The 24,816-nt window shown below is 40.2% G+C and overlaps 1 protein-coding gene across 8 annotated transcripts; it reads right to left on the bottom strand.

The window, feature by feature from the left end:
* Nucleotides 1-748: 748 nt before the first annotated feature.
* On the bottom strand, nucleotides 749-24,021 carry golga4 (golgin A4). Of its 8 annotated transcripts, XM_034897704.1 has the most exons (25): nucleotides 23,780-24,021; nucleotides 22,525-22,602; nucleotides 21,105-21,206; nucleotides 18,519-18,587; nucleotides 18,073-18,399; nucleotides 17,869-17,916; nucleotides 17,683-17,739; nucleotides 17,480-17,578; nucleotides 16,277-16,430; nucleotides 15,943-16,133; nucleotides 14,623-14,706; nucleotides 14,126-14,273; nucleotides 13,851-14,029; nucleotides 13,559-13,657; nucleotides 13,297-13,452; nucleotides 9,293-13,089; nucleotides 9,075-9,196; nucleotides 8,510-8,640; nucleotides 7,466-7,552; nucleotides 5,741-5,761; nucleotides 5,483-5,551; nucleotides 5,064-5,139; nucleotides 3,207-3,292; nucleotides 1,603-1,689; nucleotides 749-1,458 (listed from the first exon to the last, which is right to left on the bottom strand). In XM_034897704.1, exons 1-25 carry the CDS (start codon nucleotides 23,855-23,857, stop codon nucleotides 1,444-1,446), a joined length of 6,360 nt encoding a protein of 2,119 aa, XP_034753595.1. In that variant the 5' UTR covers nucleotides 23,858-24,021; the 3' UTR covers nucleotides 749-1,443. The 8 variants fall into 8 exon arrangements, 7 of the variants coding, with proteins under 7 accessions (XP_034753595.1, XP_034753597.1, XP_034753596.1 ...); XR_004660067.1 differs by lacking the exons at nucleotides 22,525-22,602; nucleotides 23,780-24,021 and having other exon boundaries at nucleotides 749-1,286; nucleotides 1,351-1,458; nucleotides 21,105-21,850; XM_034897706.1 differs by lacking the exon at nucleotides 21,105-21,206 and having other exon boundaries at nucleotides 18,515-18,587.
* Nucleotides 24,022-24,816: the final 795 nt, after the last annotated feature.

Here is a 24,816-nt window from a genome sequence, read left to right as displayed (position 1 = left end):
AGCATCACATTTCGACCGCGGGCTTTGGGGCTCCACGCACCTAAACTGAAAGATTAGGGGCGCACTGCTGCCATCTAACGTTTTACAGTCACAGTGAACAGTGTAACATCCTCATTAGCTGTAAATATAAAAAAAAAAAAAAAAAAAGGCATATTGCAATTTATTTTAAAGTCAGCACAGTTAGACAAATTATGTGAGAACACTGTTCTAAGGAATCTAAAGCTTTTCTAAGAAGAGAGATTTCATTACAAGGTTTTACAAAATGGAAGTGGTTTATTGGAACAAATATTATTTTATATATTACAGTAATTTAACAATTTTTGCATAGTGTCCCAATAAATCAAAAGCCATGTCTACTTGAAAACCCCTTGTTGCATGTCTACCAGTTGTGTTTTTATTTCCTTATTTAATTAGCATATTTCATAAGAGTCCTCAGCCAGAAATAAATATTTAAAAAAAGGGGGAAAAAATCATCTGGCCACACCGAAATTTTACCGTTAAATGAGAAACTGCAGCTTTGATGTGAAGAAGAAATAAAGGTCAAACATAGGTTACCCCGGCTGAAGTATCTGACCCTACATACAGGATCTTTAAAACAGATCTGTTTGCTTTCCACATTTGTATTTCATGTTATCATTCATTATCCCCTGTAAGACTGGCTAAACCTTGAAAAACCAGGTAATGAGATAAGATATTGGATTTAACACGTTACTATATGATAATAAAAATAAAGAAGTGACAAAAAGAGTTCTGTAAATAAGATTTAATTAGTTAAGTCTGAAAATGTATAGCAAGTCATAGAGTGCCCTAAAATACAGTCTTAATTATTATAGTACAATTTACAGTTGTGTTTTGTGTCTCTATGTCAGTGTAGTGATAAAATATAAAGCATAGAAAAGCTGTGTTAAACAAACAAGGTCCAGAGGCCAGTATATCTTAATGTGGAGCGAGAGCACAGTTAAAGGGTCGTTTACAGTTTTACAGAGGAAGTAATTCAGACGACAGCACAACACAGAAACCTATAAATCACCTGACCTGTCAGCATCGATACGTGATAATGATAGAATTTATTGCACAAGCCAATCTGTATAAACACATTCTAAAATAAAAAGGAACCAATTTCATGTCATCTAAACATATAAATTAAACTTAATTTCAGAGTAAAATTAGAATTGTGGAAGATTTGTGTTTCTAATACCCTCATACCTTTACATATAATCATGCATACTGCCACACACACACACACACACACACACACACACACACACACACACACACACACACACGCACACAAGTACGCGCACACCCAAGTGTGTGCTCCAACACACAAACACGCACGCACATAAAATGAATGCAGAGAGTAGGGCCTCGTCAAATCCAAGGCAGTCTTCCCCTTCAGCAGCAGCAGATTTTCATCCATAAATACCCGAATAATTCCCCCACTCATCGTAACCAAGGCTGTGGAGGGACGGATACGATTATTTTAATTTAGCATTCAATTGTTAATGAAGACATGTTTGTAATATGTTTTTTGACTGCAAGAGGACTGAGGTGACTTTAATGAATGAGCTTGTAAAAAGTAGCAGGTCAATGGATGCTTACAACCGCTTTTGAGTCTTCTTTGTCCAAAACCTTTTGTGCTTGGTCTGGAGGAAACTTGAGCATGGAGGTTATCACTTTGGCCATCGTCTGTGGATGAGTGGCAAGCAAATGTACATAAATGATAAGAAAAAACTTGACAATCTGCAATCAAAAAAAAAAGTATATATATTTTTTTAACCCTCCCCTCCCAAACAAATCGAGCGTGTTCTTTGACAATTAAAGCCCAACAAGGGTGCATGTATTTCTCCATGAACACATGGGATAATCAGAAACGGTGCTGCAGTAGGAAACCTAACCGCTCAACTAACACTATACAGCCAGAATGTCTTTAAAAGGCAAATGTGCGTCATGCACAATGTATGTGCTAGCTTAGCCTGGGGGACATCGTCCCCACTGCGGCGGTCTGCCATGTTACCATAAAGACTGTTTGCTGAGTTGCTGGGAAATCCCCGCTGACTTTAGGACCATGTCAACAGCATTGTTAATTAGGGAGATCACTGTAAATTTTACCCAAGAAGACTGGACACAACATGACTTTTATATGGCGTCCTAAATGGTCTCACGTTTCGTGTGGCGCTGAGGTCAATAGGTATCCCGCTCACCCTCAGATATCATTAGTTAATAGCTAAATGGAGTGGTTTAAAGTGTTCTCCTTTCAAACTTAAAAGGTAAAATAAAAATCAGCAATTCATGTTTTATTCGATAAATGTGTTTCAAAGTAAAACGCTGCAGTGTCATTTTTACACATGCATGTTAAGACGATGTAACCATTTGCAACATGGAAAACAGAGGAACTTTGATTTAAATAGCCTTAGATTGATGCAATCAAACAAACCGCTTAATCATACTTTTTCTTTAGGATTGAATTCTAATATCATTGCACCAGCAAACATCTTGTTTGAATTGCAGCTCTATACACCATCCAGACACCTTTATGATTTCCCGAAGAAGCATCTCTGTATTTTATGAAGATAAAGATGGTGCAAATGTGAGAGCACGTAGATGCATGTGAGCACATGTGATAACATAGAATATGATTGAGAGCTTGTAAAAAAAATCTGGACTTGTATAAGTAATGTGAGCACTTGTAGATTATGATTTGAGAGCTTGTAGAAAAAAATCTGTACTCGCATTTAAAATTTTTTTTTTTACTTCAGTCACTTTTCCAGTACAACCACAACTCAGGGATTACAACCTCTCGAATCTGTAGCTGCAGCGTGCTCTCTCGCATCACACAGCGGCGAGTCTGCGCCCTTGACTTTTGCAACACTTCTTGCGGTACATTTGCTGCAAAACTAGTTTTAACTAACAGCAGGGTTTCTATCGCCTGATGAGGGACAACTCTGTCCGGCTTATTTATGTAACATGAAAGCTAGCGTTAGCTAACTAGCAGTCAGCCTGCTTCTAAATCCTTTAAATAACTTATATTTATCTCAACACTTAACAGTCCAACTGAACCACTGGCGGTGAGCTCCAGGTCCTGCAGCCGCGGACGGACCGCCATGAGTGGGAATAACGCGTTTATAACGCTATTCTATTAGTAACTTCTATTCCAAATATACAATCACTTAAAATATAATACTGTAAGGAAATAAAAAGCATACTTTTGTTTCCCGTCCCATCATGTATTCAAACAACACCTTCCTCAAGTACTCCATCTCAGTAGGTTCACTGCTGTTGTATACAGGCTCTGTGAAAACAAGCAGAATTAGCCAGTTAATCATATGAGACCTGGTCAGCAATACAATAATACGTACCTGAGGAAGACCGCAGTAATCATCATCATCATCATCAGTCATATTCAAAAAATATTTCATGAAGAATATAACTGTTTAAGATAGTCAAGCTCTCTATCTTTCATGCTCTGTTATTGTGCTATATGTGAACACTTAATATAAATAAAGATATACATCAGGATGCACTTCTAAAAACATTACACGTTTTTTCTTTACTTACTATACAACATTACCTCTCACTGAAAAATACTCGAGCTGAATTCTGACAGAACAAGCCAGAGCCTCATGTTTGTGTTAGCAACCATACACAAAGCCACTTTCTGCACAGGTCTGGGTTCAAATTAAGCAGTAACTATAACACAGGAAAGAATGGTGAGGCTCAGCGTGAGCACATTAATACCACAAAGAATGAATCTTTAACTTCTACGCCCAGAGCTATAACTATGAATGGGAAACTGTGTAACAGCATGGATAGGGCTGGTAACACTTAAGACTACTGCTCCTACCCCTGAAATATCCCCAGCAGGTCTTTAATATGGAACAACACCCACTTGCTTTCTGCTTATCTGGAATAATCATTCAGACAATGCTAAATGTCCTTGCATGCACCAAGAGAGATTAGAGGACAGAAAAAAGAGATAGAGATGTGCAAACAACTCTTTGATCTCTTCAGTGGAGTAATAGGTCACCGATAAATCCCATGGCCCCTGTCCTCCTGACCCCATGATGCTCCAGAGGAGCTCACCATTCCATCGCACATGAAACGGTATATCAACAGCCCTACTACCTGACAGCACAGCTCTGGGATTTAAGTAGGCTCAACAGATTCATAATGAGTGGAAGTACTGTTATCCAAAGGAAATACAGTAGTCATTAGCTCAGATATAGTATATGTATTAGAAGTAAATGATTTGAGAAGTAAAAGTATGTGTGTTGCAGGGTCCCGTGTGGGAAAAGTTGAGACCAAAATCTGCAAAACCCATTAAATCCAAGGATGGCTTCTTCACTCCTCCCCCCTTCTGAAAGCAGATTCTCTCTCACACTCACACACACACACACACACACACACACACACACACACACACACACACACACACACACACACACACACACACACACACACACACACACACACACACACACACACACACACACACAATATACTTATATATTGGGAATACGGCATTAACTTACAGTCAGAACCCAGAGGCTTATCTTAACCTTAACCACAATGCTTATATGTCTAACCCTAACCCAACATCTAACCTTAACCAAACCCTAATTATAACCACAGCTTCCATCTTAATCAGCGAGCCTAAAATCATGCAGAGTTGGCTAAAATGTCCTCAAAAGCATAGTTAAACCCGGCCACACACCCACAGTCTTCTCAGAATCTGCATCTCTTGTTCCACAGTATTTCTGATCAATGAAGCAATGTGGGGACTGGCAGATTAGGCAGACTACTGGTAGGTAACTCTGAGATCCTACAGAGCTGCTTGACTATGAAGACAATTACTACAGTAAATAATTCATATGTTAACACAATATACTGTATAATCATACGTTATGTGTTAAAGACCTATTACAATAATAAAGTTAGGTAACCTATATTTTCCCATCATGTTGCACTGTGTGAAACATTTTGCATGGCATCGTTGTTGTGCTGCTCTTAAAAGGAAATTGGCTCAAGAAGCAGAACTAAGTGATTCATGGTGTTAAAATTACCTTTGAATGTGCTGCCGAGATGAGTTACAACCGGGGTTCGGTGGAAACATTTAATCTTGTCCTCAAGCGAGTGAATCTACCGTGGAGAAACACATGCATGCACAGATTAATAATTAGAAAAATGAAGCCATTTGACCCCAGTGGGTTAATTCTATGCATTAGCACAGCGTTTTGTTGATCTTCCTTGGGGGATGTTTTTGAGAATGACGATGTGTGTGAGAGAAACTGTGGGAGGCGTTGCTGTGATTGTTTATTGGGGTTAAACCAAATGTAAACAGATGTGCTGTGTAATTAAGTTGATGCAGCAGGAGATCAGTAGCTCCTCTTGCTGGAGGCCACAGAATCCTGGGAATACACTGCATTGGGTTTGGCTATTCACTTGTCCCCGCAAAGAGCACGCACAGGGGCCCAACACTCACTCTCTCAGCAAAGCCCTGCTCCTTCAGCCGAGCCTCGCTCAGCAAAGTCGTCTTCTCTGCTAGCTGAGCCTGGGGTAGAAAAGGACAGAACATTAATGTCAGTGAGAACTCAAAGGTGTATGGTGGAACAAGTCATGCAGTGCACAAACAGCATGCACCTATCAATGATGCATGTTTTCTTGACTGAATGATTGTTTTACAATGCTAATAGGCTGGATATAATAAGGATTCTAAAAACAGTAAAACCACAATACATACCTGTAGGTCTTCTATGCTCATCTGTGCCCAAATAAAGAAGAAAGAATAGAAGATACCGTATGTTACAATAGAATACATAATATATATGTAGTAACAGTAAAATATTAATATTTACATTCAGTCAGTTAATAATTAAGTAAACTGCCCAGTCTTTCCTTTTAAGGATAAGTCTGATGATATTCTATGATTTTAGTGTCCACAAGTCTCATGATTTGGTCATGAAGACCAAAACCAAGAATTAATTAATCCCAATACCAACTATTGTTTGTGTATCCATTCCAAATATAGTCCAATATATCGTATTCCTCCGTGCCATAGAGCTCCGTTGTTATTAGTCCATAACTATTAAAACACACCAAGGGGCCAAACTGCCCTGAATGACACGCTCCTTCATTATCATGAACACACTTGTTAGAGCACCAAATGTGTATTAATCTACCTCTGCAAATAGTTGGCTATTTAGTCTAGTTTGAGTACACACAGCTCACAGCTGTTTTAAGAAATGATTTACCTTTTTATTTTATTTTTATTTTTAAATGACACCATATATTTCTGTGACTTGGTTTGGGGGCCACATACAGGTGGAGGAAGTCCGAAAGGCCTGCGAGATGGACGAACATACTGTTGGTTTTGGTCTTTAAAATGGTATTTTTTTGACAATTAAAAAAATAGAATTACACCTGCCTTATCTTTTAATTTTGTACAATACAATTCAGGACTGAATTGCCCAGTTAAGTCTGCACAGAGAGTCTAAACTGGATTCTGTGTCTATGGAGTGACAAATTAACCCACTGTCTAAATGAAAAATGGTTTGTGAGGCCCATAGCAAGGAAAGGCCTCCCCAAGCATGAACACGTACAATCCACCCATAAAGTTATTACCTCATCAGGGGAAAATGCGGCAGAGAGAGCGGTGTAATTCTTTGTGTTTGTGTGCATCTGGACACAGTGTAAAGGTAAAAGAATCAGCGCAGGGGTCTCATGGCACCACAACACCTGGGTAAAACTTTTCCCTGGAGTACCTTTGTCCTATCTGGCCCCTTTCCAGTACGCACATCATGCCTGTGAGAGTATTGCTGTAATATAAATCTAAGGTTTAGAATCACCTCGTGTGATGATAATTGAGAACAGGGATTGAGGCTGGCTGCTGCCTCACAATCTCTGTTTTCCGAGGGGAACATTCCTGAGTGATTCAAACGAGCTTCACAGCATCCGGCGCTTTGGAGAGCAGCCACACGAGTGGAGCGAGAGACTGATCAGAGCAAAGTATATGCGCAAATTGTCCCTGAGCTTTTAGGCGGAATCCTTCAATTACGAAGCATGACAAAGAAAAAGATAACAGACAACTGGGACATCTGTTAACCTGGATGTGAACTGTCAACGAATATGTGAAAGGGCCTCATTGTATGGACACAAAAACAGGTCTGGATTAGGTCGTCATTCAAAACTAGTAATGCTTCCGTCAGACAGCCATTTCCCAGAGGAGAGGGAGCTGAAAAGGTGATTTCATCCAGCCATTGTTATTTCATGCAGCCATTGTGAAGGCTGATGATTTCAACAGAATCCCTATATAAATTGAATCTACAACTCCGGTCTCATATATAATAGACTTTAATGGCTGAAGGTATGATTTTCCACATCAGTGTCAACGGAAACATGTTCCCAAGACATCAATCACAGATGTTTGACCTGGTGAATGGGTACAGTAGGTCAGACATGTTTGTACCTCAGTAGTGTCATGGCCCTTTGCTTGCAACTCCTCCAGTTCTTTCTGAACTTGCCACACTCGGCCTCCCATCTCCTCCTCTCGACTCTGAAAATATAAGAAGAGAAAGGACAATGGCTGAGTCATTTCCTAGGTTTCATTTCAGCATCACAACTCAAGTATGTGGGTCTAATCACTCACAGCCTTATTTCAGACCTCCCCCCTAAATTATGTTTGGAGACAGTAAGGGAGACAATTTGCTTTTAAGTAATCGTCTGACCAGTTTCCAAATATATATCATTCAGCAGGCGTTTATTGAGGTTTAAGATTTTTTTTAGACCAGTGGTTTACCCAAGGAGGGAGCTGTAGTAGAATTTACGATTTGATTAAAAATATATTACCACATATTAAATCACACCCAAACAATGTTGTGAAAACTAGTAAGCAAGTAATCAGGGCAAAGCTGGAACAGTCAGCTGAAAAGATAGCTACACTATAAAACAGGTTGAAGTGGTGGACAATGATTGAAATAGTTAAATATAAAAATCAATCAGTTTAAGCTAAATTTAAATAAACAAATTTAAAAGATGATGGCTGGTTTATGAACCGTTGTTGACTAGTCAAAGGGACACAGTTGTTTTTAGGGTGCCCATGTGTACACTGTGACTGTGTACATAGTGAACAGTATTTGATGATACTTGTTGTATGCAATGTTTATGCTAATTAATTATTGTTCAACCTGCCCGGGGACTGGAGATGAAAACTCGCTTTTAGCTGTATCTCTGCATATTAAAATCACAGTTCAAGTGATGTATGTTTACTTCTATTTTATATTGAGGTCCCTGTCATAAATAAATGAAGGGGTACTTGAGTTCATCTGACGGAGCTGGGAGGCATTTAAAACAAAAACGGTTGGGAATCACTGCTTTGGACTGAGGGGAGGCAGCTGCCAACTAGTGCAGTGATGACTTCCAAATGGTGGGTGGGGTGACTTTTCTTTCCATGGTAAACCTTAGTGAATCTTTTTTAAAGGAAACATGTTCAAGCTTCATATTTTTGAAGTACCTGTAAAACCTCTTCATATTTCTTGACAGTCCTGTGCAAATCATCCTCCTTCTGGCAAATCACCTTCCTCAGCTGACTGGTTTCTTCCCGATGGCCGCTCATGAGCTCTTCTTCTACGGTCTGGGCCTTCTCTGTGTCGAGGAAAGGGAAAGAAGCCAGAGTTAGCGCATAAAAAAAAACAAAAAATAACAAATTCATATTCCAAACCGCGCGCTCACCATCCCATCTGGAATGTAACATGATTTAACCAAAGGGGAAACAAGGGAACATGGCACTTCAGACACACTTTCCGAATGCAATGATCCCTAAACGTTCCAGCCAGTGTCAAGATTACAGAATGCATCATGTTTCCATGTAGCTTTTCTACCCTAATGTTTAGTGAATCATATTCACTTTGATTTTCCATTTTAATTATTAGGTTGCCTAAAACAGAAATAGACTGTAGTGAACTGAAATGATTTACCACAACAAGAGAACATGATCTCAATCACTTAATTTCCATGCATTACAACACAGCTGTATAGCTGGTCGGTTTCATTTCATGATGTCTTTACTCCCGCCTCACCAATAGTCTCCTTCACTACTGTATCAATCTCCTTCTCTTTCAAAGCCATCTGTGTGTTGAACTCCCTCATTAACTGCTTGATAGCTGAATTGTGCTTCATCTCCATGTCTTCCAACTCCAGTCTATTAGAAGGGATAGTGAAGGAAATGTAATAAATCAGCATGGACACCACATGCACGTATTTACAAATGATGATTATCATCTTGACACAAACTTACTTCAGCTTTTTCTCATTCTCCTCCAACAACTCTTTCTTCATGTATTCTAGGTCCTGTTCATGCTCCCTCCTCAGTACTCGAATGTCTTTCTGTAGCCGGGCAAAGTCCTTGTAGATTTTCTCTTTCTCGTTCTTAACCTGATGCAGATTGCTCTTGAGAGACTCCAGAGAATCACCGTCCACCTCTTGCATCGGAGAGTGGTTTTTCATCTCCGTTTGCATCGCGCTCCTGGTTTGCTGGATGCTGCTACATTCCACCTTCATCTCAGCCTCAAGCTCCGAAGGATTTTGAACCTGCTTAATAATTGCTTGCTGTTTGTCAAGCTGAGCATCCTTCTCACACATTTCTTCTTTCAGTCGATTTATTTCTGCGAGAAGGTTTCCGTTATGCTCTTCTGCTTCTTTTAGCTTTGCCTCGATTTCACGTAGCGCTGACTCCGTTTCTTTGTGCTCCCTTTGTTGCGCTGCATCGCTCATCAGTAAGGATAGCTTCTCCTCATAGAAGTTTTTTAATTCCTCTAAAGACTTTTCTTTATCGAGCCGCTCATTATTCAGAATTTGTTCAAGTTGTTGCTCCCGCTCTGCCTTAAGCTTGACAAGAGCTTCCTCAAGGGTTTTTGTTTTCTCCTCTAACGCTTCTGTGTGTTGTTTACTGGACGTTTCATTGCTCTGGATTTCCTCCAGGCTAGACTGAAGAGCCTTGATAGCCTTCTCTTTTTCCTCGAGCTGCGAGGTTAGCTGTTTTTTAATCTGACCGATTTTCTGCTCAGCTTTCTTCTTCAACTCCGTTACTTTCCGAGCGCTCTCCGCGGATAACTCCTCTTCAGCCTTCTTCAGACTTTCTTCTTTGCTCTTGATAATCTCGTCTTTCATCCTTTCAAATTCATCCCTTTGACTTTCAAGCTTGTGTTTGCACTTTTGGTGGTCTTCCTCGAGGGAGTGGAGCTTTTCCACCATCTCCTGCTCCAAATTACCGTTCTGAGTGCACTGCATCTGGGTCTGTTGCAGCTGCTCCACCAGCTCTCGCTTTTCATTCTCCTTGATGCTGTGTTGCTGTTTGAGGTCAGCTGTGAGTTGTTCACACTCTTTTGTCTTTAAGGCTAACTGCTCCTGAAACTCACCGAGTTGACTGATGCAACTCTCCAGCTCAGCGGTAAGGCCGCTGACCTTCTGCTCCTTCTCACTCAGCGCTTGGTCCATCTCAGACTTGCTGATGGACTGATTGTCCATACTTGCCGTCAGCCTTTGCAGAGCTTCATTCTTCTCACTGATTTCTCGCTCCAGCTCATCCAGCCTGGTCTGCAGAGAGGTAATGGTGTTGCCATTCTGGGCAAACTTAGTCTCCGTCTGCTTCTCATACTCAGACAGACTGTTCCTGAGTGCATCTGCCTGCTCTAAAGCGGACTCTCTCTCCTGCTCTAATCTCTTAATGGTCTCCTCCATTTGAGCAGCATCCTCTTTATACTGCTGGGTCAGCTGATTTATGGCTTCCTCTTTCTCCTTTATGCTACTTCCTAGCTGATTTTTTAAGTCACTGGTGATGCTTTCTAATTTACTGATATGCAACTCATTTGTTTTCATACTTTCTGATATGAGTCTGTTTGCTTCACTCAGCTCTGCAATTTTCAGAACTTTCTCACTGATAGACTGAGAATGATTCTCATTCTCATGTGTTAAGGCTTTGACATGCTCCATATGAGCATTTACCTGAGCGGTCATCTGTTCCAATGAAATGCATAGATTTTTATTCTTCTCTGTCTGCAGGCGCAGATTCTCCTCTAAAGTGCAAATTCTATCTACTTTATTGAGGATAACGTTTTTGAGATCCACTACTTTTTTCTGACTGCAGAGCAGTCTGTCTTTCAGCTCGCTCAACCTACCTTCAACTCTTTGACAGAGCTCGTTAGATCCACACTCCACTTTATCCTGAACCTCTTTACAGTAATACTCCATTTGGTTTCTGATCAGAATTAATTGCTGCTGGAACTGTGCTTCCTTGGCTTGGAGCTGAATAGCTGTTTCCTCAAATTTATTCTGCAAGTCCTCGCTTTCCTTACATCTGGAACCTTGAAGCGCTTTACGCTGCTTCTCCATTTCCTTCAACTTTCCCGACATGGTCTTTAACTTCTCTCGGTTCTCTTCCTTTGTTGTGTTAAGCTTGTCTTGGAGGGAGTTTCTCTCCTTCAGAGCCTGGCTGAGGTTCCTCTCCACTGACTCCATTTGCTCTTTGAGCATAGCTTCACCCTGAGACAAACCTTCGAGCTTAACCGCTGCCTCATTGAGCTCTTCTTGCAGCTTCTGCACAGTGGTTTCTCGAATGGATAGGCCCTCCTTTAAATCATTTATTTCACACAACACTTTCCCGTTCTCCTCTTTGCTTCTGCTGAGTTGCTGAGAAACGTCCTCCAGTTCCTGAGCCTTCTCTTGTAGTAGGTGAGAGTGTTTCTCAGTTAATTCTTCCTCCTGTTGTCCTAACTTCTCCTGCCAACGATGCTCCAGCACCTCAATCTCATGCTTATGGGTGTCATGTAACTTCTCCACTTCCTCCTTATGGTTGGCCAGCAGCTCAGACATTGCACTGCTAAGGCCTTGGGAACTTTTTTGGGCCATCTCTACAATTTTTTCTTGGACTTGTTGCTCGGTCTGCTGAAGCTCTCTCTCCTTCTTTGCAAGTTCTATCTTCATGGCTTCTTCATTCTGCAGAAGCTTTTTCTTATAACTTTCATGCATTTCTTTGGCCTTGTGTTTAAATTTTTCCATTTTTGTTTCCTGTGTTTTTAGCTTAGCTTCCATCTCAGTTACCGTGTTTTTCATCTTCTTTTCATGGTCAGCTTTTTCATCATCCAGCTGTTTCTTGAGACGAGTTTGTTCTTCTTGCTGAGTGTTCAGTTCTGTAGTAAATGACTTCTCCTGTTCCGAGAGCTCCTTCTTGGTCTGTTGTAATTGGTGCTGTAGTTCTTGAAGCGACTTCTCTTTTAGTTGACAATCATTCCTTGCTACTTCCAACTGTTGCTCCAAATCCGTCTTACACTGATCAAGATCCTGTAACATCTTACCTGTCTGTGCATTTGATTCCTTTAGGCTCCCAATATCCAGCTGGGATTGTGACAAACACTGCTGCAGCGTCTCCAATTCCTTAACCTTGGCATGTAATTGTTGTACAGTGGAATGTGATTCTTCTTGTAATGTTTTTTCTCTTAGGATGTGAGCTTCAATTTCCTTTTCCTTTTCTCTCAGAACAATCCTCAACGCGTTAAGCTCCTCTTTCAGACTTTTCTCTAGACCTCCAAGAGACTGCTCGTGTTCCCGTTTGAGATTTGCAAGCTCTATATTGTGCTTTTCCACGTGATCTTGAAACCTCTTCTCATGTTCCTGTCGAGCAGAACTATGAGCATCTTCACCTGCTGCCACCAACCTCTCCTCCAGAAGCCGTTTACTCTTCAAAGCCTCAGAAAGTTCAGCAGAAACCGCCTCTAGCTCTGCCTGCTTTGCATCCAGTTTCTCCAAAGTTTTCTGGTTCATGTCTTCAACATGTGCTTGGAGCTGCAGTTCCTTATCTTCCAAGAGGGTCTCCACTTCAACTCTGTGTTTTTCCTTGAGCTCCTCTAGAGCCGCATTATTCTGCTGGGTTAGCGTGCCCTTGTGCTTTCCCAGTTCCTCCTGGTGTCTTTGCTCTAATGCAGACATTTCCTCTTTGTGTTGATCCTTCAACTTTTCTAACTGACTGGAAAGTTCATGAGACAGACTTGATCCATCTTGTGAAAACTTCTCCAGAGAACTCTCCAACTCCAATACTCTCTGCAATCACATACATGCTAGTTGTTATATCATTCTTTAAAGTCCCTACAGTTAATCATTTCGCAGAATTCTGAGACAACTGTAAACAAAAATCAAAGAATCAAATCAAATTAATCAAAGAATTCAGTCAGCCCTAATAAATAGGTCCAATATTACCAAAGTAACTATATTTATATATATATTAAAAAAAAAAGAAATCTAACTCACAGTTTTTGCCGCTTCCAGCTCCAGCTGTATCTCTTTAACCTTGTTTTCAGCTTCAGTCCTCAGAGCGGTCTTCTGTAACTCTACATCCTCCAGAGCCAGAGAGGACTGCTGTTCCCGCTCCTTGCCTAACTGGGCAAACTCCTCTTTGCATTGCTCCTAAATACACAAGCATGTCACATCGAAATTTAAAAGCAATTGTTTTTCTTCAGATTTACTTTGATTATGTTGTGAAATTAAACAAATGAAAACAGTTGGCACATACCACAGCTTTGTTGATTCTGACACTTATCTCTTCTTCTTTAGCAGCCAAAGCATCACTATGGAATTTTTCCATTTTGGCCACCGTTTCATCAGATGACTTCTAATAATAATAATAATAATAATAATAATAATAATAGTAAATACAATGTATTTTGTGTTTTTTCTGTGTTCTCATAGACACTTTACAACATAACATGTATTGTAAATTTGAACTAAATGAACACATGGACTAATAATTTACTTTTCAAATAAAGAACAAATGCATGAATATAGAGCAGCCGTCTTCTCCTAACCTTCATGATGGTGACAACCTCCTGTTTGACTCGTGTGAGTTCCTGCTGCAGAGTCTTCCTCTCTTCCTCACTGGCCCTTTCGACCTCTTTCACCTGCTCCTCCAGCTGAACCTGCAGCTGTTTCCGGGCCTCTTCCGCCCTCTGAGCCGCACCCAGCGCTCGTTCAAGTTCTTCAAACGCTTTGAGAGAAAAAACAGCAGCAACAAAAAACACATTATTTACATATCCAGAAAAAGACATGTACGTGTACACTTACAGTAGTGGATTCCACTCACCTGATTTCTCAGCCTTTTCTTTCTGTTCCTGTAATTCTTCTTTCTGGGCTGTAGCCTGCTGGAGCCTGGAGCGTAGCTGTGCAACCTCCTCTTCTTTCATTTCCAGTGTCTCGTGCATCTGGCGCTTTGTCTCAGCAATGACCATTCCCTGAAAGCCAGCAACCCACAAAGCAAACATTTCAACCTTTGAACTGTAAGTGGTCTGAGCAAATGAATTGAAATGTAATTGATGAGTGCTATCTCTGTATTTCACACCCGAACTCAAGCTCAAGTGTGCATAATTGTTTTTGACTTTAAGTGCTTTCAGCATTCCTCCCACAGATCTCATGACCTGCTATCCATCCTGCAGAGCAGGGGTCAAAGTTTAAGAGAAACAATATGGGACTTCAAGGTGTTGTACTTCTTTCCCCCATGGCAGAGTAAAAAAACATGTCATGTCTGAATCTGCAGCACGGTCAATCAAGATGTGACTAAAGTCGCAAAAACTCCTCACTCACCTTGTCCTGCTCTAGCTGTTCAATGAGGTTCTTGGCATCACGCAGTTGAGTGATCAACTTAGTCTTTTCTGTAGTGTGCAGTTCCTATAAACATAAAACAATTGACAAAATTACAGATGTTGTTCTGTACTCGTATCCTGAATGTGCTTTGGTCAGATAACTTCAAAATGTTTTCTGCACCACCCAGGATGCCTCACCCACAAGTCAAATAACCAGAGAGTGTACACAAGCCCAGCTAAACCAACAAGTCAACACAAATTACAGCCCACTTTAGCAGCGGTGGCATATAGTAGCTGTGTCTCTGTGGCACTGCTGTGGTTACTAAACACAAAATGCTGGGCTGTATTTCTCAGTTTCTATTGGAGCCATAAAGCATAAGTGTCTACACAGGCTTTGATTTAACAATATCTTAATGTTCAAAATTCAAATAACTAATTTTATTATTTTGTAAATATACATATAAAAAAACAATACAGCATGCAATACTATGTCAACCCGACTAATTAATAAATGTATAAATCCCTGAGCCTAAGATCTTGGAATGTAAACAGATGGTCTGTTTTATGGGATATTTGTCTGAGGCAAGGGATGAGCACAGCTCAGCAGTTCCAGGATTCCTTCATGCTGCTTAAGAGGGCTAAATGCTTGTTAACCTCCACTTTTCCTGACACAAGAAGGCCCCTGTTCCCAAACAGTCTGCAGGTTCAACACAATTATTGTGGTTAAAAATAGCAAGTCAATCAACATACAGAGGAGCTGTCTATTATCACAGTGTCTTTGTAAGAAGCTGCAAAACATCAGAGCAGCTGCAGACAAGCTGAACAAGCCGATCATGCCACTGAAGCAAAATGTTTGGAAAGGAATGGAAACAACAGTTCATGTCAAGTCATGGTGACATGACATGAACCCTGGTCCTGGAGCTTTGCCAGGGAACTTGGATGTTCGGACTCTGAGAACCACAGCGGTCCACTGTGTCACCGAGATAATTGAGTCGCATTATCAGTGGACCGTAAAGACTCTGGCAGACATTTTGCAGCATCTCAACCCAGCCTCATTTTAATCAAACTTCTTCATGATTACAACTTACTGCCCCATCAATTTCTAGTGAGTTGCTGTTAAAGAAAATTGCTTTGAAATATTTAGTTACGTTCTTCCTTCCTTAGAAAATGGCTTATTGACAAAGTATAAGTATAAACAAACAATATCTAAAATGTACATATCAATTTTACTGAAGATATATAAGTATGTATGGTGTATATAAGTATGACTATGGTCAACACTCCAGTATCACATTACACATGTGAAACACAAGTTAGCCACCTTAGTCTTCTCCAGCTCCTGCAGTCTCTCCTGCAGCTGCTCCTGCAGCGTTTCATTCTCACTGCCGAGCTGGGCGCTGCGCTCCTTGTGTGTTCGCATCACTTCTTTGCACTTCTGAAGCAGGTTTTCCTGCCTCTTCACTCTCTTCTGCAGAGCCTCCATAAGTTTGGTTGGATCACTGTTGCCCTCTCCTGCCCCAAAAGTAAAATGCACGGGTTATAAAAATAATATTGCACACCAATAGAAATGATTGTAATACAAGTCGCATTCACAGCAACTTAATGTTTGGCTTTTTGCTCCTAACCAAAATAGAAATATAGATGAATATGCTTACCCTCAGTGAGTTCAGGCTCTGCTCCTTGCTCCTTGAAAGGACTTTGTGTGGTAGTGGCAGAGTCTGAATCTGCATCTTCAGATTGAGGGACGTCCCCCTCATGTGGCACAGCATCGGCAGAGACCCCCTTGGCTCGTTTCTTCAACAGAGCAACCTGTTAGAAAAGGCAAAAAACAGTTAGTAAAGTAAACCTGACTACTTGGGTTAAAGACCAAAATCTGGCATTATTTCATGGATGTTTGTGTGTATACTTTTTGCATTCATAGTTGTTGTTTTTTATTTGTACTGTTTTGCAAAGTATTGCGAGTGCAGGAAGAACTCAGACCCAAATTCTAAGGTTTGAATTCAAATATCCCCAAATAAATCTAATCTCTGATTGAAAGCTTTAGTGCCTCACTTTTTGAAATTAATGAACGCCCATGACATTCAAGCCATTATATGGTGCCACAGAAACTACGCACTATAGCGTTAATGTAAAATGTTGCCAGTTAGAGTGGGAATCACCAGACGCCTCACGATACAATATCATCACGATACTTATGTCACGATACAACATAATTGCAATATTCTGCAATATATTGCATTTTTATTATTTATTCCCATTTCAAATGATGTACCCAAACTTTCTCAACATCTGTTTCATCTTAAAGAACACATTTCTCTGTTTTTTCATATCAGTTTAATTATTGCTGCAAAATGGGATTGTCAAGCAGACAAAATGACCAACACATACATAATAACAGATAATTGGCTTCTGTGTATCTATACAGTATTGCCACAGTAAATATCGCGATACAATGGTATACCGATTTTTTCCCCCACCCCTATTTTTATTATTATTAGTTGATCCTACAGTAAAATTAGCATGTGAAATTCCTTCAGAGCAATGAACTTCTTTAGTTTGTACCTCTTTGTTGAACGGCCATGTTTATTCAAAGTACTGTTTATGTGTACATAACAATATGTTGTTCCAGTGGCAATCAATGTGTCATTGTGTTAATACAATGTTAAAGTCTAAATAGTTTTGCGATTAGGATTAGTGTATTTTTTTCTGAGTCAAAAAAAAAATAGTATTGTATAGGTAAAGACTAAAAGTCGACTTTGAGTCATACTTTTCCGTCTTATTTGCCTAAAATCCTGAAAGCTGTTGACTTTGCCCCGCAGAAACCATATCCATGCCACTATCTATGAACCAACACTTACCTGTGTTTGGAGTACAGTGATCATCTGGTCTTTCTCTTCTAGCGCTGCGTCAAACTCGTCTTGTAGGTGTTTCTTGGCCTGCTGGTCCATTTGAAGTTCCTAGAGATCATTTAATATGTTTACGCAGATATAAAAATGTAATGGAAAAAGGAAGACAAATACTGAATGAGAGGAACAACAACATTCACAACATATAGCCATACCTCCCGTAGCTCCCCTATCCTGCGGAGAGATTTATCTTGAGACTGGCTGAGGATGACCTGAGGGGAAGGAGAACATACACTGACGTCGGATCAGTTCAGGATGCCACATATTTTCCAATGAGAAACCCTCTAGGGGAAAAACATCATATCAAAACATTATCACACAGAGCAGTTAAAAGAAATTACCTGCGTTTTTTCTTTCTCTCGTTGAACTGTTCGGTACGCAGTAACCAGCTGTATGATTTAGAAGTGGAGGTTAGTAAAAGGCAAAAAAAACAACGACGAAATCATGAGTAAGGATGCATCAAGATAACAATAGTTACACATTTATGGCAGGTTGACAACTTAACATTTGAATCTTCTAGGACCCATTCCCTGTGTGACTCTCACCTCGGAGTACTTCCCTCTGTAATTCCCCAGGCTCCTCTCCACTCTAAGCAGTCGGTGCAACAACTGCTCCTTGGAAAGGGACTCTGCACTTCCTGGTGTCTCCTCAGCTTCACTCTCAATATCTGACGGGGGATCGTATGTGGGGGCGCCGACGGACTCATTTTCTCCCAAAGGTGTCAGGGAGTCACGTGATGAGCTTCGGACCAGGTTTTCTTTCGAGGGAGAGCGGAACAGGCTTTCTGCCCGACTGGCGCCACCACGAATCAACGACTCCACGGAGGGAACTCTTAACTGCAGTTTCTGGGCTAATGACGGTGTTTCCTCTCTCTGTTGGGAGGATCAAGAAAATGTATAAAAAGCTAATTTTAAACAAAGAATGAGCAACAGCGTTATAAGATTAACGAAGATCAGAGTGGACGTAGCAGAAGATTAGGTAATAAACATACCTGAGGAGAAGCACTTCCATCTCCATTGATGCTACCTCTGGGAGATCTTGCTGGCCCTTTAGAGGTGCTCTGCATATAAAAAGAGAGAAAGTGAGAGAATGTGTGCCAGTGGTCTTGTCCTGGGCCAGTTAGTCATCCATACCCAGCGTGGCACTCCCTGATTACTCTGGAGGGAGCAATATTAGTATTGCTGGGAGCAATGCAGGGGCAATGGGTACCCTCATGCAACTTGGAAAAAACAGAGGGGTTAAATACATAAAAGAAGGCATCTCTACTGTACAATAAACGAAAAGGGTTAAAACTAGACTACAGAACAGCCATGAGGTCAGAACAAACAGAGGACAGTTAAAAGTCAAGGAGAGCTGGTATTTGAATTAAAAGATGATCGGCAGTGCCGTGTGCAGCTGTATTACAAGAGCACAAGACAGCCATACTGGAAGTAAGTGAACATTTAGCAGCATAGTTGGTTTAGTTGACTTGTCAGAAGCAGGATCAGTGTAAGCAGATCTTCTCCTCCCTTGTCCAGCTCCAAGCTACTGTACTGCTTCCTCTGGATTATTGTAAAAAACCTTCAAGATATCTGTCCTGTTTCTTGTGGAAAAGTTCTTAATGAGACGGTAGTCATTTTCAGGATCTGTTTTAGCATACTATGCAGCAATGGCCATTGTAGTTGTTTTTATTTTTATGGGGGATGGTGAGGTTTAAAACCAAATGATTAAATGTTTTTTTTTATTTTACTACATATAGAGGTAGTTGTTTGCTCCATTGAGTGTTTTTTAACAAAATGAATATGAAGGAAGCACTTTTTTTTTTTTACTGTTAGTGATACTATCAAGATGGGCAAACTTTGATAAAGTCAGTTTATTCACTCTTTATTTAACTCTTGATTTAAACAAGCACCTACTTGGTTGCTTACTTCATTCTCACCAGTTTATGTGAATAAACAGCAATAAAAGAGCCTGTTTAAAAACTCTATATAGCATACAATACTTCCTGACTTCTTTCACTACTTCACCATGTGTGTCATCCCATGCAGATGCTCATCACCTACCAAGACGTGAATGTGTTTCAGTACTGCACGTCCCAATACTCCACTTCCCACTTCTCGCAGACAACGAATGGTTGACTAAATTCCACGTGGTTCTGAATCCCAAATCCTGTCACTCACAATAGTAATTACTACTACCTTGATGAATTACGAGCGCAAACGTGATTACAAGAGACAGAAATATTGCTTAAATATAGCTCTTGTCAAATGACAAGTTGACAAAAAAAAGTTTGTACTTCCAAAATAAAATGTAAAAAAACAACTAAATGAATGAGGGAATGAGATGAGAGTTGGATGGGATTAATGTCACTGGACTGAACAATTAACATTATGATAACATTTGAATAAGATGTAGATAGAACGTGACAAAGAAATTGTGATGGATATAAGATATTTCTGGTTGATCACAAGAGATGAAATGTTATCGGTAACTGCTACACATTCAAATACTCCAGACTGTAGTGCAATCACTCAATTAATTCTATTAAAGTACAACAGAGGTTGTTTCAACAGAGGAAAAACTGTTATTTCCAATTCCATTATATTTAGCCAAGTGTAAGAGAGTTACAAGGCATAGAGTTAAAGCCTCAAACATTAATTTACCCAGTACACTGACAAGGTTGTTACCACTGACCCCAATAAATATTGTCCTTTTTACAATTACCGTCCAATGGTAATATCAAATGCTAATGTAACTGGACAATTATAATAACAGTACTAAATATAAATGGCTAGGGTAAACAACCTCAATCAGCATTTGAAATTAGTTTTGGAAAATAGATAGTACATTACAGGAAATAGCCAGCCAAACTCCCTTTACACAGAGTGGTTAATAGCAGTCAAAACACAAATATTGATTTACATCAAACAAACACTTCACGTTGCATTTAAATAGACATCGACAATGATCTTAATGTATGCATTTAAAATCTGTTGTTGATGAAATGTTACAAATGGCGTTTTTTCCTCTAGTCTTCTTACTGCCTCCACTCATGAACACACAACATCTAGTTTTTGAGCTCCACAAGCTGCACATCTACATAGGTGCTGTATTTGTTTATTTGGAAAAGTTACAAGCATTTTAACATTGTAAGCCTGTCCGTAGCCTGTAAAATGAAAAGGGAAACTCTCCAAACAAAAACAGACTTGTGGGGAGAAGGGACAAAGGCCATCAGGCAACATAACAGGGTGTTGAGGGTCTATACGGCAAGCAACTAAGGATACCTAAAGACAAGGGGGCAATATTCAATTCTCTAACAGATTAGAAGAACTGAAAGGTAGGGCAATAAACCAACATACAGCAGAAAGCATACAAGCTTCTATCCCACAACTACCATTAGATGCAGGGTTAACCTAGATATGAGATGCCTTCTTGTTGCTAAATCCAAAAGAAACAGGAGACAGAAGGGAACAAGCTGTCCCTACTTGGGCCACAGTCCTCTACCGATTCCCCGAAGGCACGGAAGGGAGGAAGGAACAGGGCAAGAGGAGGAGGAGAATAAAGATGAGGAAGAGACAGGAAGTGAGGACAAACTCACCACACTGGCTACCTGGGCCGTTTTGGGTTGTTTTGAATGGTCCAGAGCAAAGATAGTATACTCAGAGAGAAAAGCGGGCTCGGCTATCATCCCAGCCAGCACCTGACCCGTCAGTGCAGTAACGGGACGAAAGGTGGGGAAAGGAGAGGAACACAGAGAGCAATGAGAAAAACAACACCATGAGTGTGAAAAAGCGCTGAAGGGAGTGTCTAACCGGACTGTCCAGACGAGGGTGGCCGTGAGAGACTCAGATAGATGAGCAAGAGTAGAGAGAGAGAGAGAGAGAGAGAGAGGAGGTGAGAGACTACAAAGGAAAAATATGAAAAGCGGGAAAGTGAAACACTTCAACATTAATGTTATGAATGACAGTTTGGCATCTCTGCATGTAGTCTTAAGTTATAAAGTTGTTAAGAAAAAGGCTAAATCTGCCTCCGGTAATCAATTAAAGACTTTCAGAGATGTCAAAGTGTTAGGTGTGTGATGAAAAAAAGATGCTGCGATGATAAGAAGCGTCTAAGTTGAGAGCACATGGGCCCATGTTACAATAACCCATCGGTGCCAAAGGAAAAAGGAGAGTATAGAAACCTGAGCAAAAGGGGCACGGCCGCTATTCCAGTTTGAAGTCGGCAGTGTTGAAATGGTGAAAACTTGTCATTTTATGATCAAAGACCAAGATGCCAAAACTGTAAACATCCATGGCTTAGCGTTAAAATACACATATTAACCAGTTGCATTGTCAATCTCATGTCAAGTCGTGTCGGTATCTCATTACCAAGAAAACATTGAGAGAAAGAGAGAGGAATTATTTATCATTTATTAATTATTCATGCTGAAATATGGTCTGCTCTTCACCATTAAAATGCTCTCACCAGTCTCTCTAAATGAGAATCTCTTTGGAGCTATTGTATGATATTTCATTTATGTTACAAAATGTTTGAATAAAATACCACTTATAATAATATTATAGTAGTATAACAATTGGCCAAGTGCTCTTACAAATGAACATCAACATTCCCTGGAGGAAATTAAGGAAAAGTGAGTAGGGAATTAGTGCAGGAATAATATGCATCTTTTATCAAATTTAGAAATTATGATCAGCCTGGGACCGAGAGTTGATATTATTTCTTTTGAGATTACATGATGAGTAGTGAAAACTAATAGCCTTTACTCCTTGAACTCAAAGCACTACTTGGTCACTGATTTGCTTTCACGTGACACATCCATCAAAAAGGGACTGAGTTTGTTATTAAGGGAGCGTTAAGCATAACAAAACAGAACATGACTGACAGAAACATTACTCTGTTTTGAAAATTAGAATATATAATGGGGGGGGGGGGGGGAAACAAGACATTTCTACAGGTTGCAGTTTGAGCTCAAAGATATTAAACGCATATCTTTCAGAGGCTGACCCCAAGCTCACCTCTCTGTCGCTTGGAGAGGGCGAGCCATCATGATGAAATGGGGGGGTTTGACTGCTGCGCCGTTCTCCACTGCCCATCTGTTAAAATAAATAAAACGGTGTGAGTTTTTTATCAAAAACACAGCATCCCAGTCCCCTATATTACACACAATAATAACTATGCTTTTCTTTTCTTATTCTGATAAGGTTTTGAGAAATCAAGTCTTTTGGTTACCTGACATACAATATTTTGATGAACCACTACTGCTATTTGCCAAATCTTACTTTTATTGTCATTAGCATAGCCCACTGTTTGTCAATATTCAGCTTCACCTTTGAACCCAATCAACTTTCGGGTTTTCAGCAATGACTGTCAAATGGTGTTTTTGAAGTATGCTCCACACAAGGGCCAAGTTGCATTAAGAGAAACAAAAACCATAATAAAAAAGTAGAGAAAAAGCTGCCATGCACTGCAATACACTTATGCGGGGTTTGGCAAACAACAACAAATAGGTTGGGTTGGGCTCTGAAAAGACCAAATAATCTTTGTTCCAAATACCGGAGAATAGATCAAAGATTAAGTTATTTCATGCAAAACACTGACAAACTGCAGTGGCAAATAAGGACAGGTTGAACCTGACCAACAGGGTTTTGATCAACCCATGTAGCATACTGTCAATAACCGTTCAACCCCTGATGAAGCAGCTTGTAGCAGTGTGTCTAATTCTTATTTACTTTACCTTCCACGTTGAATTCTTGTTTCTCTAACGTTGGCAAGCGTTTGCCACGGGCAGGATTAGCAAGTGTCAAATGAAAGCTGCCAGCTGCCAGCCATTTGCAGCCCATGCAAGCAACATAAAACAGACACGCCCATACTGTCTCAGTGTCTATTATAGGATTCATGGCTAATGTTTTGGCTACAACGAAGTTCGTAGTTGGCTGCCTGTTGTCTTTTTTCTACCTGGAACTATGGGATATACCAGTTCAGGTTTTTTTGAACGCATCTTACTAGCAGCAGCTCATGAGAGCTAAGTTAAAGGACTTAGCATGGTGCTAACGTTTAGAGGAGAGCAAGGGCCAACTGATTACAAATAAACAAGAGTTACACCATGTTAAGTTATGTCAATGAAATAATACAAAACAATCAATTTTGAAGCATGAACATAACCTGTGCGAAACCACAGCTATCTTCCTTAGCTGGCACCTCAGCAATGTAAACAGATATTAGCTTAGCTAGCTAGCTAGGCGTTAGTTAGCTTCTAGGAATATAACCAACCTGGGCCTGCTGTGGTGACTGCGCATTCCTCTGCGGGGAATGTTCCTCGTTTATCCGCTGCTTAAGTTTTTTAAACATCTTGTCACGCCGATGTAGCTAACAGCTGACGAGCAGATGACTACTATCTGGCGGAGATTTATTTTGCTTCAGTTTAGGTTGACATCAAGTCCAGACTTCCTCGTAGCTATGCTTCTGGTAGCCACCAGGTGACCGAGCTATTTGCGCATGTGCGGCCAACGTGGAGGAAAACTTCAGACGTCAGAGGGCCGGTCCGAGCAAAACTAGCTACAGCGCCACCTTTGGAGAATAAAATCACTTCTGTATCCAGGAAGCGCTCACAACATAACAGGATCAACTGGTAGTACTACTGCCTTGATAATCTGGTCATTTACATGGGAAAACCATATAACAAAAGTTAACTTTACTGGTCACATAAACATTAGAATAAAACCATGCTTTTAGCCTACTTTCTTTTAAAGGAAGCTACACATGTATCACATGTGTGCCTGAAATAGTGAGTTTCCATGCAGTGACCAGAGAAAGATCCTGTTCAGATCATGTATCCTGCAAAACCGAATTTGGTGAAACATAAGACATGTGTTTATTCTCTCTCTCTTTCTTATCCCTCTAACCATCTTAACCATATTTGTCTTAGTACTGACCCCCAAGTTTAAAAACATCCTCATGCATCAAATTTCATCAAACAGATTTCATCAAACAGAAAAACTAAAAACAACTTTAAAAAAGTTTTGAAGGAAAAGGACTGCAGAGGCATTGCTTTGACAGAAGAGGGCACTGTTTAAGGAGTTTTACTGAGATTTTGCTTCAGGCCAGTATGGTTAGAGTTAAGTTTAAGTTAGACTTAATGTTTCAAACTGTATGTGCTATCAGGTTTTCATTGCTGCTACTACTGATCCTTGCTACAAGAAAATTAATTATTTTGTCTTTATTCCTTGGAGGGATTGTCAGGGGGAAAAGCTGCATAGTGTTTCCAATTTAGCTGCTTTAAGTCTGTTAATTGATTTGGGTTAATTAAC

Source organism: Etheostoma cragini, chromosome 17 (assembly GCF_013103735.1).
Source record: "Etheostoma cragini isolate CJK2018 chromosome 17, CSU_Ecrag_1.0, whole genome shotgun sequence".
NCBI classification, from domain to species: domain Eukaryota; kingdom Metazoa; phylum Chordata; class Actinopteri; order Perciformes; family Percidae; genus Etheostoma; species Etheostoma cragini.
Note: the sequence above shows the minus strand (reverse complement) of the source record. Positions and strands in the feature narration are given on the sequence as shown.